The 14,166-nt window shown below is 38.2% G+C and overlaps 1 protein-coding gene across 1 annotated transcript in view; it reads left to right on the top strand.

Moving 5' to 3' along the window:
• NEBL (nebulette) overlaps window positions 1-14,166 on the top strand; it is a 272,908-nt gene that overhangs the window by 252,508 nt on the left and 6,234 nt on the right. Inside the window, exon 6 of the mRNA XM_049798223.1 lies at window positions 9,861-9,976. Coding sequence (XP_049654180.1) covers window positions 9,861-9,976 — 116 coding nt within the window. The remainder of the gene's footprint in view (window positions 1-9,860; window positions 9,977-14,166) is intronic.

The raw sequence follows: 14,166 nt of genomic DNA, 5'->3' as shown, positions 1-14,166 counted from the left end.
ATCATTTTTGCGATCCAGAAAGGTCAATGATTCTGCTAAAGCAGAAGCAACCAGCCAAGCCCCTCCGCACTCTCATGGCATCTGTATAAACTGTGCTCCAAATAAACAATCCATTCTCCTCTTGTCCCAGTTAGTAATTCTTTTGTCCTCAGGTTGCAATAGAGTATTTAATGTATTAAATCTCGTTTTATGAGGAAAATAAGTGAATTAAAAATCTAGAAAAGTTTTTGTAGCTGAATATTCAAAACGGAATTTTTTGTCAGTTGGTCTACATTTAACTGGTTTAGAATATTCTGTGTTCATCATCATAACCCTAAAGTGACATTTTAGGATTCAAAACTGGGGACAAATAGGACTCTAGTTTTAGGGTAGTTTTATTTTTTCAGTGCTGTAGTAAGAACTGGTCAGTGGGATCTCGAAGGGGGATAAAAGGTTTGTATTTTAAGTGAATTAAATTATAAGTGAAGCAGATTGTTGTAACTGCCCATAAAATTCTAAATGTCCGCTATAGAATTCATACAGTTTTTAAAATCTCGAAAACAACTGTTCATAGAAGTTGGATGAAGACAATAATTGTTGTTATTCATTCTAAATTGTAATTTTGTGTTGTGTTCACTTCCATTTTATCCTGGTTTTTAGTAAAAGACCACAAAAACATGTCAGTATGAGTGAGCACTACAAACAGCCTCTTCCTGTATTTTTAAAGGCTGGTTACCTGTTGAAACATTTTACTTACTGAATTTCCTGGGAGATCGTTTACCACCCTATTTTATAACCAATACCTTTAGCTTTTGTGTGAAAAAGCTTATATTTTAAGGGGCTGCTATGGAATTACATTTATCAAATCTGTTCCTCTGAGTGTTTTATGGTCTTACAGTCCTAAATGGCCTTTCTAAAGGCAGTCTTGGGAAGCTGATGGCATTTTCTGTTCATCAAAATTGTCTGCACTGCCAGGACAGGACTAGCTCGTGCTCTTTGCAGGCTGTGAAGTTCCCACTCAGCACCTCGCTGCTCTACAGTCAGACACAGTCACAGGCAGGGACTGTTTGGCATCCAGCTTCTTCTCCTTTCCTGTTGGCAGAGCACAATATTACATGTATTTAATACTTTACAAGTCTGTGATGCTTTACAACAGCAATAATGTGTTAATGACCGCAAAGGCTTTTCAGCTGTGACTTGGTATCCTCCACCCCTGTTCCTCAGTAGAAATGGTGCTCTAAGGAATATCCACAAGCACTTTCTGGCAAAAATATTCCCTGTGTTATTGTCTTTTGATGAAGAGGGTGAATGTTCAGTTGACTGTCCTCTTTCTTTTAATGTTGACAGCAGAAAACAGGACATCCTGGGTTCCTTTCATTATTCTCTAGACTATGACATTTAATACTGCTTGCAGACATGGCTTCTGGAGACTGTGCTAGCCTGGACTTTATCTGAATATAGCCCTTTTGTGGAGTTCCTCTGAGGGGGAATGAAAGCCATACTACTTTTATTTAAAGGAAAAAATGCCCATGAGAGACTGGCTTTTTGCAGTACAGAGATTTAGACTCTCAGAGAGGCCAGAATGGACCTCAAGAAATAGATTGCTCTGAAAAAGAATATAATGGAATTGACTGATCCACTGTTCCTCAAAATATGAAGAGTTAAGGAGAAGGCCTGAATGACCAGACACATAGACCATGATGTACTAGAGAGGCAGTTTGTCAACCGTTCTTCCACTGGACTAGCTAGTACTTCCCAATTCCCGCTCCATCTGCTATTGGATGCATGATGGACTTACACAGCAAAGACCAGTGTAACCAGTATTAATGATATCGGCTGTTCATACAAATTGGGAATTTTGGAACACGTGAATTTTTTGTATGTTTTCTCTCAGGAGTAACTGAAATATGAGATAGTCCCCCCCTAAAAGGAAAACAAATTATGAATAAAATACAGGATTCCATGTGGCATGAGCACATTAGATGTTCTTTTTTCTCATTCCTTTCAAAATTTCTTTGTTTTCTTTGACATATGCTAAACAGCTATGTGTGATCAGTTGTAATTTCATTCAAAATCAAATTTTAATTTCTTTTATTGAAACTGCTTTGAACAGTTATAATTGTATGATCCTGCATTTCCCATAATAATCTACTTCAGCTTACATGGTGGGTACATATAGTTAGACTTAATTATTGCTAGCTGATAAAATGGTGTTATAACATAATGGAGCTTAAAACAGTCTAATCATGACACTAATGAAGTTTAGTTTAAAACATTTTATTTTATCCGTTGTAGCATGTCAGTAAGTAGTCTTGAGAGTAGAGATATTTTGATTTTTTTCATCATGAGTAATTAATGTTAGTTATTTTAAATACAAGATTCATAATTTTGTTGATTCCTCCCCCCTCCCCCCCCATCATTTTTTTCCCCAAGTATTTGAAGATTGCATAGTTTATTTCTTATATCTTTGTAATTTAGGTTATGGAAACTTCCTAAGCTTGTAATGTTCTGAATTTGCCACTGACTCCAAGTAGTTCAGAGCTTCAATTCTAATGAGGTCAGTGAGCATGGCAGATATTTATTAGCACCCTGTGTGAATTAGGCCATACTTTCAGGTTGTTATTTCAACAACCTAATTATATCTGGGCTTGATATTCCAATTTACTAACTAATACTGACTCCTGTAATGGATAGTGTGCAGACAAGCTGCTGCTTCTGACAGCACCACTGAGAGCAACAAGCCGGGTAGCTCAGACATCCGTGAAAGCAGCCTAACTGACGAGTGAAGGGCAAGAAAAAGAGAAAAAAAAAAAAGAAAGAAAAGAAATGAAGGGAAAGTTACTGTTACAAGAAAAAATGCCAAGATGCCTTACCATGTTGTTTTCTACTGTTCTAAAAACAGCACTGTTCTGTATCAGGTCTCACCATCTGCAGTCTTCAGGTTAGTGCGTTTTATATGCTTATGCAGTCTGACCTATTCCCAGTAAATTTGACTGTGCTGTGCTACTCTTGCTGACTAGAAAATAATAAAACTCTATAAGAGATAAGAGTTATAATCAGTTTAGAGTATGTGTTTCCATTTTCTAGTTTATTTGAAAAGTTAATGCCGAGCAATTTAACTTTAGAGATGGCTGGGAATTTTTCAATATTGTTCATCAGAAGATAGCAGTTTAATGCCAGACTTCTTTATAGGAATGGATCAGTTGTGATTAATGTCCTAATGCTAAAAACCCCCATTTTATTCAGTATTGAGATTGTTACGGTTATAGCTTGACATTTTTGAAACAAAGAATCCAGCTTTATGTTGAAATATGTTTAATTTTGAAGAGTCACAGATTATAATAAACATTGAAAATTATCAAAATTAAACCTAGATCTTTTGAAATGATTGGCATAAAATTGTTTCTTTACCTGATTTTTAACATTTCTTTTTGCATGAATCTTTGAGATTTTTTTTCTTTTCATCCCAGTCTGGGACAGGAGCATTCCTGGCAATCAGTTCTTCACTGGAAAATTATTACTGAGGTTTTCCTGATGTTATTAGTATCTAACATATCTGTACTCTTCTGTTTGTTCTCTGTACTGCTGTGACTGCTTTTTTATTGTGTCCTTTAGAGACTATCCCCTTGCTCTGTACCATGGAGATGCTGCAGAGCTCTGTACCTCATCTCAGCCTCTTCACCGTCTCTATCTCTGGGCAGTCCTTGCACACTCATTAAAGGCTTTAAGTTCTCTGATACCCTTTTTTACTGTCAAGTAAACAGCCCTTGCTGGCTGCATTAGGATTAATCTTCTCTAAAACTCTACTATGACTTTTTTCAAATACCGTGGAGACCTAGGATACAAGTAGTTGAACAGTGCATGCCACATGCTAGTACTCAGGAGCATTCTGCATTACATGGTGGAGCTGGATGCTGGGACATCTGGAGGGAAGCATCTGTGAGAGGCTCAGCTCTTTTGTGGTTTGAACGCAGAGGGAGCTTGCACAGAATTGAGGTGCTTGAAGGGGCATATCTTGGGACAGCTGAGCTGATCTAGCAGTTTGCTGCCTTCTGCTGCCTGTGGCCTTGGGTACCTGGTCCTGTCTCCTTCCTTGCACTGCATCTGTCACTGGTCTGATCCCTTGCTGAGCTGACTTAGCTCACCATGCCAACAGAAAACCACCCCAGCTGAAAGGAAGAGAAAGGGTGGTGGGAGTGTTAGATTGCCTCAGCCAGCTCATGGAGCATCAACCTCAGATGTGCTGTGGGAATCAGGGATGGACTGCCTGTAGCCTCTTTGAGACTTATCACCTCATGACTCCTGCCAAATTCTTCCAACACTCTTAACTTTAACAGAGACTGATGTTTAGCACATCATCTTTAAAAACCTGCTAAAAGCTCATCTGTCATAGCTGGCAAGGTACTTTTCTTCTCTTTTTTTTGTCTTTCACATCTTATCCTCACCATATCTATCCTGCCTTACTTGCTGCCAGAGTATCAAGATTATTGTTTCTGATTAGCCTGTGATACAGGCCTTCTTTAAAACTCTCATTAAATTCTTGGTTGGCAACAATTATGTTCCATTTATCCTGCTGTTTGTGAACTTCTGCAGAATTAATGTGTTAACCTTCTTCAAATCTCTCCTTAAAACTGTTTCTCAAGATGCTTGTATGTTTAATGCAATGCTGGGCTGAGCTCATCTCCAGAGCTTGTACAGGAGTATACACAGCATGGGAAATAAACAGGAGGAATTATAGGGTTTGTGGTTGCCCAGAGAGGTGTAGTGAAATCTCCATCCTGAACTCCAAATTGACAGGACAGGCCCGAAGAAACCCAGCCTAACTGCAAATTTGGCCCTGATTTTAAATAGGGAATGCACTATATTATAACTAGAGGTCTCTTCCAACCCAAATCACTTTTAATATTTTAATGATGGGGAGCAGCAGCCAATGTCTGGGGAAAGTGATAGAACACAAAAAAATAAAGTACCAAGCCAGAGTTTGTAACCAAAGTTACCTCTGTGACACCTTCTAGAGAAGGCTTTAAAAAGGTATCAGTTGTTATTATCCACCAGCTTCAGCACAGCAGTAGCAGTTTACCCTAAGGCCGTATTTCCTTAGCTATGTGGTCAAGGGGGTTGTGCAGTTCGGGCAGCGGCCCATCCACAGGAGCAACAAGTGGGGTGTACCCGAGCACCCCAGAAGTGTAATCTAGACCTACACTTACCCACATCTGATTACATCACTACTTTGACAACGTTTTCTGCTACATGGGGCATAGCTGAGTAACTTCTACTGGAAGGGCAAAAGAAAGAAGGAATTGAAAGCTGTGGGAGAGGCCTTGTAAAGTAAGGCCATGAAGCCTGCTCTAGGCATTGCAATCTGTGGAAAATGAGGCAGCGGCAAGGCAAAACAGGGGAAGGACTTCAATATATGTGGAGCAACATGATTCCCGTAACAGCTTCATCTCTTTTGGGGGAGCTGGTCATAATGTCAGTAACACAGAGACATATGATGATGCTGTGTTCTGGCCCTGTTGCAACTTTTGTGCTCCTCAACAGCTTGATTTCTAGTATCTTACAGGCACTAGAATTAAGCACATAATAATCATCGTCCTTTTTTACTTCCTGCTCTCTCATGTTGTGGTTATTATTACAAAATGTTGCAATATTCTTTGTGAGTTTTCTGAAGTCTTAGTAGTGAAACCATGAATTGAGATAGCATCAAAATATGAAGTGAAATAAATGCTTAAAACTGCATGATGTCTGTAAGTAAATGAAGCGATTGTTATTTTACATCTGGTCTAGTAAATGGCAAAACTGCAGTAGTTAGCAGTGGGGATACATTGTTTTACCATGGATTGTCGAGGTTCTGCTGTATGAAAGAACGAAAGAGTTTAAGTATGGTTTTGATAAAATATATCTTGGAACCTACCCTTTAAAAGGTTTTTCTTTTTAGCATAAACTTTTTTTTTAACCTTGTAATTATACAGTGCTCTCTTAATTATACCTTCCCTGTTGCCACAGTCTGACCTTTTTCTTTCCCAGTCCTTCTCAAAGCATGTCCTGATCGGTACACACTGTGCAGACCCCATTGTCTGCTGCAGCAAGTTGATACTTGTTATCATTCTTTCAGCTTCTTCTTTTTCTTGGAGGCTTCCTCTCTGTTTGCCTTTTGTCATGTTCATTCATTATTCTCTGTCTTTTCTCTGGGGAAGCCTATAAAGACATAGTAAGAGATATACGATAAATTTCTTCAAGTAGATAATTTAAAATGGATATCTGGCTTGGTCGGTAAGTGGGACAAGAAAAAAAGTAAGTTTTGATACATCAGAATGCGTCTGGTAAAGTCTTAATGCAACGAGAAAAAACATCCACCTCTACTTCTGGGAGCAATGGTCAGCCCTCAGCTCCCTCACCAATAAATCTGGCTTCAGCTAAATGAATTTCATGTTCCAACCACTGTGTTTTATTGTTCCCTTAGGTTAACTAAAACCATTGCTTTTTGCTGCTGCTGCAGTCAGTGATGTTATAGAACTTTCTACTTTGGTCTGAGCCAAAAGATTGCAGTTAACTATAGGTGATGATGATGGTGGAAAGTCAAACTCTTTCTCTGCATCATTTAATCTCACCTTGAATTATCTGTACATCAACACGAACACAGCTCAGATCTGTTGTCTCTTCACTAGCCTGCTTATTTATGTGATTCCCAAATTATCTTCCAAATAGGCAACCATCTGGAGTTTTCTTAAGTACTTTTTGTAAAAAATTGTTAAAAACTATTGGTCGTTTTTTGCAGCCCTACTACAGTATTCTTTTAATGGAAAAAAAAAAGGTGGAATTATTCAATCAAGTGTCTTCAACACTGATATCTGCTGATATATATGCTCATATATATGATACCTAAATAAAGGACTAGAAGATAATTAGCAAAGCTAATCCTAGAAATACCTTCTTTTTGATTGTATAGAATCTTTTTCTAATATTTCAGCTTCTAATGTTTCCCAGAATTTCTCCTGCTTTGGAAGAAATGCTTTATTTCCTGGGGTTTTATTTTTTTTTATTTTATTTCTGGGTTTACGGTTTCCATTGTTGCAGGTAAATTAGCAAACAGGTTTGTTGAGACAGTTTGACAGAATTCTCTCAGATTGTGAGAAGCTGATTGCAAAAGAGGAAAGAACGTCTCAGACCTGCTGCTGACAGTTGTCACAGAGGCAGGAGGCATGAGTTATCCTCCCCAAAATAAGCCTGTCAGTTTGGAGGCTATAATAAAGCTGGCCATCAGTACACTTGCTGCATTACACTGACAAGGGACGATTGGTAGGAATTGAGAAAGATCTGTTTTGGGGAGAAGGAATCAAGAGTAAAAAGTTTCTACCAGTGTCTTCACTTCCTTTAGGAAGAAGAAAGGGATTCTCAGGGTGTCTGCCCCTGCTGGGGACCAGGGAAAAGCTACCAGCCCTTTGTAGCTGCAGAGTGGGCAGTCACTGATCAGCGGCCATTGTCAGCTTAAGATACTGCTTTCTATTAAGTTAAAAAGTTTAAGCTGTTTTCAGCTTGTGTGTTTTCAACCCACATAACCAATTTACTGCTGGTATGAGGAGATGAGACTCTGTTGGCTTCTATGAACTGACCTACGTTTATGCTGGTGGTGAATTAGGCAAAATACATTCATTCCAGCTTGATCGCAGAACCTTTGATTAAATGATGCTTTTCTCTATTTTCTCATGAAGGGCTACATCTGGTCATGTAGAAATAGCTTGTAACAACACTGAAACATAAATTATTTCATGAACTACTTAGGACTATTCACTTAATGCATGATAATCCTGTGAACATGTTAACAAGCAGCAATTCTCTGATGATTAAACTCCTTTAAAATGTCTTTGTACTCATATGTCATTAGAATGAACTTGGCACTCCTAAAACATCCATTATTCATCATGTTCCAGTGATGCATCTGACTGTGTATCACTTTAATTTCACTCACTTAACAAAGCAATCTATTCATTACAATAGTTTGAAACATGTTTTCTAAATCAGAAAAACCCTAGTTAAATATACAGTGTTACTTATCTTTACAAGTATAGTAGAGCAAAAAGTAACATCCCAAATTGTAATTACATACTTGGTGCATTTGAATATGCTAACTAAAACTAAATGGATGTTTTAAGAAGAACCTTTGTTAAAATCAGTGGTTTTGTTAGCTGGGGAAGCAGGATAGGTAAAACACCTTGCTGAAAGCACAAGATTGACTTTTCTTTCTGAAATAGTTCAGCAAACATTTTCTCGTTAATCCTTTTTCACACACATTTATTGTCCTGATCGCTGAAGAAGCAGTGAAGGACAGAGTATTAATACTGCAAATATAAACCTCCTAATTTTTTTTTTTTTTTTTAGTGGAGGTTTCCTGCTTCTCACATGTTTTTTCATTTTAAAAGTCCTGGGTCCTTCCATACATTTTGAACCCCATTAAATCCTACATTAGCTTTGCTCTTTTTTGATTCTGTGTGTGATGGGTGCTCCTGAAGTGGTTCTTGCTTCCCAGCAAGACCAAGAGATGTATCTCAGAAAGTGTCAGACTGCTGAATGATTCCATGTTTGAAGATTTTTGACTCATGGGACACATGGTCTCCATCTCCTGTAAGCAAAAGATGGCTTTTGTCAGAGGAGTTAGAATACCAGCTAGGTGGACCACTTGAAGAAGTAGCAACAGAAATGCATTTTCTTTTCAGTGTAGCTAAATGAATTTCCAGTTGAACTAACTAGTAAAATTCTGGTAATAGTGGAGATGGGCTAATAACCTCCATACAAGCCAGAAGTCTTTATTCTCAGAGTGTGTGAGAGTCTTCAAAACATGCACAAATATGCGGTGACTAAACTTTTAATCTTTAGCTTTTGAAAACCACTTCAGTCTCTTAATTTTGCTTTAAAAATGCTTATTGGGTTTGCTAGGAAAATAGTGAGTAATCACTTATGCTGTGCTTATTTCTCACAGATTTTTTGATCAACCATATTTTTAACGCATTCTGTTTTGGTCTTGCTGAAATAAGGTGTTTGAGCAGGTATGGAAGGTTTACGAATGCTTTCCTAGTAAGCTGTAGAGGTAGGGAGTCCTTGTTGGTTGTATTAATAACTCTCTCAGCAGCTCTTGGTACAATAAAAGTCAACGTGTTAATGATTAGCATACAGAATTGTTAAAATAATGTAACTGTTAAAATAATGTGAATAAAATATGTGTGAAAGAGATGGAACAATTGTGTGGTAAGAGGAAGATACTGAAAAAGGTGGACTTGGAAATACTTAACCATTGATCTCTGTGTTTGGCTAAGAAAGGTGGTGGAATCAGAATAAACTAAGAAACCCAACTGTGGGCTCACTTTTTTACATTTCTATCTCTTCCTGTGAATCACAGTCCTTCTTTGTTCATAGCCCAATAAATACGAATTAGTTTGCAATGAGTTAAGAACTAATTGCAGAGAATTTCTACTGAAACATTTCAAAACTGTATTAGTATATAGCTTTTTTCATCAATCTTTCCTTTAAAAATGGTAGTTTATGGCACATGATATTTAGTGCGTCATCTGTGGCAGTATCAGAATTGAGTTAGTGGTGTCTCAAGCTTTTGTACACCTTTTTGTGGTCAGACTTCTTTAGATATGTTGAGCTTTTCTTTCCAACTAACCTTGACAGTATTTGTGGATATATTGCTATGGCTTTGGCTACATTTATGTGTAATTCAACATATGGAAAGCCTTATGTTGTATATGGAAATCATTCTGAACTGTTTCATACTGAGGAACTGTTATTTACAATGCAAATAATCTACAGTTTCTACAAAATGCTAGATAAGGACTTTTTAAAAAATTTAATTAATGTGTCTGTATTTCTTTAACACACAGCCCCTGTTCTCCCTGGGGCATATCAGCAAAGCCAGTCCCAGGGATATGGATACATGCACCAGACCAGTATGTCATCCATGAGGTCCATGCATTCACAGTCTCATTCAGCAGGTCTGGTGAGTATTAGATTTAAAGAACGATTTTATTTGGTAAGCAACATCACCAGCTATTGTGAAATCTCTTAAATGAGTGAATTGGTATGCTTGAGTTCTGTAGTTGGGCTATTTGACTGTCCTAGTCCTAAATGTAAATGATAGTTCTCAGATATAAAAAAGATTAAGTGACTGAGGGCAGTGGCAAGAACTTTTATGTCAGAATGCATTAAAAAAACTTATTTATGATCTCCAGAAGACAGACAAATAACTGAATCTTCTGTCTACTTAAATAGTAAATGCTTGGACAGTATTTCACAGGCTGAGCTTTGATGAATTCAAGCTTCTAGCACTGGATGAAAACTGCAGTCTCTTACGCTGACCCTGTTGGTTTAAATTTGTTTCAGATTTTTTGACCTGCTGATTTTGTACTTATATAAACTTACCTCAGACTCCATATTGGTGTGCCCTTCCTAATTCAACAGGAGAGTCATGCATGCACTCGTGCCTGATCCAAATCGAGTTATACTGCTGGGCAACTGAGAAGAAGCTTTATCATGAAACCATGGCCACAGTCATGAAGTTCTTAATTGTGCTGGATGGGAATGTAAAGCTGGAGTGAATATTTCATTTTAGAAGTAACTAGTCATGGAAGGAGAGCTGAATGGGTATTCAGCTGGAGTTTTTAGGAAATTGAGCTTCTTTTTCCTTTTTGAACTCTTTACATATAAAGTTCAGTTTTAATGGTTATCATATTTTTTATCATATCACTGCCTAGAGATTTCAGATCCAGTCACCTTTTACCTTAAAAATATTGACTTGTAATTTTGAATTTTAAACTATTTTGAATGGATGTATATTTACTACCTCAGTCACCTCTTTAGAGATGAAATATTTAGTTATGAACTAAACTGAGAGCTTGCTAAGCTGAAAAAACCTGTTTTCAAGATTAGCTGAAACTTGTATTTTTGTTTAAGACTGAAACTCCATGGCATTTTATGCTGTAAAGATCATGATGTTCTATGAGGCTTGGGTGCTTTCAGGTTTGCCAGTTTCTCGGCTGCTTGGGGACTGAGGGGGCTTACTTGCTGGGAAGTCTGGGATCCAGATACCTGCATCTTTTGGTGAGCCAATAACCTGAGAAACTCTTTGGACACCTGCATGACAGCTGTGAGGCAGCTGATACTGGAATCAACCATTAATTTCCAAGGAGCAAGGCACCTGGCTGCTTTCCAAAAGGGCCAGAGTCCAAAAAATGGGAGACCTGGAAGCCTGGGCTTTGCCAGCAGATTTGCTAGTCAGTGGGGAGCAAAGCAAACAGTCTTCAAATCCAGCAGACAGAGAATTGAGATGCCTGCAAATCTCAAAATGCACTTAGCAGCCTTCATAGCTATATGGGCAGGTAGATGGCTACTATTTCCCTGATATTTCTATCTCCCAGTGACTGACCTGGTGGGCTACCTGTTGAAACAATATCATTTCAGTCATCTTGAGAATCATCATTTGCCTCTCCTTCCAGAATGGGGAATGCAAAAGTAAATAAGAAAAGGAAGAGAGTGAAGTTAAAGCATTTAAAAAATAAAGGATTGACTGTCTCCTTTCAACAGGATTTCTTATCCCTTTTGTGAAACTGTTATAATTTGACATTCTTTTAAGGGGTAATAGTTGTTAATAATGGGAAAAAGGAAATGGCAACTGATCTTATCACGCCCCAGGGTGATGATTCTGCTCCAAAAGAGGTATCTCAGATGCAGCTAGAAGCCTGGCATCCTCCCTTGCCTTTCCACCTTCACATCAAAAGACTGTCTTTTCTGTAGCTTGTGCATCTTATTCAGGTGTGCTGGGCATGCTACAGTCAGCTGTTGGGGTGGCACAAGGGGTTCCCAGAGTGTGCTGGAGGAAACTTCTGGTTGGGGATGTGTTTAAGTGTAGCGATTTGCACAGACTGAAGATGGAAGGCAGCCTTGGAGTGCTTTTCAAATGCAGTGTGGACACCCTTTAGGAGATCTGATAAACTTAAACACTGTTAGGTTCATTGCTTTCAGCTGAGTGTTTGGTTCTGGGCTTGGAGCAGTACTGCCAGAGATGCAGGCGTGTTTGGCTAAGCCAGGCAGAGGGAAGAAAGAAGTAAGAGAAGAAAGTAAGATGGGGAAGAGATGGGAGGAAAGAAATCCCAGCCTGAATGCTGGTCTCAAAGCACAAGCAGTTTTTGAGACTTAATGAAAAGCAATGAAGGTGACAAAGCCACCAATAAGTTTGGCCAGGACATCTCTAGGGCGAGGGTGATTAAGATCCCATGGTTTGTATCTGGGTGGGGATGATTGGAGAGTTAGCTGCTGTAGTAAAACCTACTCCTTTCAGCTGGTTTGTTGCACTGTTATCAAATCAGGGTCTCAAAAGACATAAGTTCATTTTATAATTATGTCCACCAATTTCCTGTACTGAGAAATAGAAATTTTCTAATTTTTAAATTTTCAAATTCTGGTTGATTTAATTTTGAGCATGATCCTAACAGTCTCTGGGTAGATTTTTTTCCTAGATAAATTGTGTTATTTTCTCATTCTTAACTTTTGCTCACTTTCTATGAGCAGTTTTGCGTAATGGGCTTAATTATATTGTTGCTCGGAGTGCAGAATGCTTTATAACAGACCCCTGAAGGCTCTTTGCCTCTTTGGAACATAACAGAGGGTGTTCTTATGTTTTTAGGTAACTAAAAGTGAAGGAAAGCAAAACCTAGGTTGCAAATTGACTTTCCTTGATAGCTATTCTATGTGAAGGACACTGCAACAGGTACTTTTCCTTGCAAGGAGCAATCCATAGAATAAGTATCAACTGGTGGATGAAGTGGAAATATGCATCTATCAGTTCACATCTGGCTGGGGAGCTGGGAATATGAGAGCTGGGCTTCAGTACTTCATATGCACAAGACTTACTGTTCTGTCTAAGCAGTAGCTGCAAGTTAGACCTTTGAGGAGGTGGGAGATAAGTGAGTGTTTGACTGTTTTTAAAAAAAACCAACTTTTTCTTATACCCTCTTGTGCTCTCAGTACTTGCTAAACTCACTACTGACGGAGAAATAATTCACTAAAATGCATTTTAAAAATCCCTGCTTGGAGTTCTTTAAGCATTGTAATTCTCAATTATATAGCCCAGATTACACTCTGAAGTGATAATTAGGCATTAAATGCTAACAGGATTATTATGGAGATTTCTCCTGACAGCCATTTAGCACCTAATTAGGTGTTAAGGCCATAAATTTAGGTTTCTCAGCAGCATTTAGGGCCCTAATAAATTTTTTTAAAGTTTGAAATTACTAGCTTCTCTTCACAACTGTGCTACTACAGTGATGTAGTCAAGCTGCCTTAAAGGAGACAGCACTAGTATGTCCTATACCATGATGTTCTAAGGATGAGTGAGCATCCTTCTGGGTGAGTAAAAACTTAACTGTTTTTTTCCAATTATATGTTACTTTAATAAAACATTTAATCTCTTGCCCCAGTCTTTGCCCATTTAAGGGAGACATATAAGCATGTCTCAGAGGAAAATCTATTCTCTGCCTTATGCCAGATATGGACTTACTACCATTTTTCTTAAATGGACCTTTTTTTGAAATAAATTCTTTACAGGACTAACTGCTGCTGAGCTTGTTGTAATAGCATATTCTCCACTGGTTTTTTTTGGAGTTAGTTTAAGGCTCAGTAGAGAGATCAATTGAAATAGTTGGAAAAAATAAAATTCTCAAAGGCACAGACCATTCCTTAGGGTCTTCTGATCACTGGTTTTCTAGTTTGTGAATCTTTAAGGAATTTTTGGTGATCATAGAGCCCTCCAAATTTGTTGCTTCGATGTAATGCATAAACAATGATGCTTTTTTTCATCACCTTCCATGAACACCTGGAAGACATTAAGGAACCACCAAGAAACCACATACCTCTGGTAGAAGATCACTTTTGGTTGCAGCCTGTAGGGCGGCAACACTACAAGGCATGGCAGAGGACAATTATACAGAGCAAGGCTCAAATACAGTTCAGATTAGGCTTGTCAGGAATGGTATTGGTCTCCAGTGTTTAACCAGGAGTTAACAGTCTTTAATCTGCACTACCAATGATAAAGGCAGAATCAAGACAAAAGTGTATTTCTAGCACGGGAACAGTAATAATGTGTTGCCCTATAGTGTTTGGATTAGATGATCCCACATCTCCAACATGTGACAA

This window comes from Accipiter gentilis, chromosome 4 (genome assembly GCF_929443795.1).
Source record: "Accipiter gentilis chromosome 4, bAccGen1.1, whole genome shotgun sequence".
Lineage (NCBI taxonomy): Eukaryota > Metazoa > Chordata > Aves > Accipitriformes > Accipitridae > Astur > Astur gentilis.
This window is presented reverse-complemented; position numbering and strand designations above follow the sequence as displayed.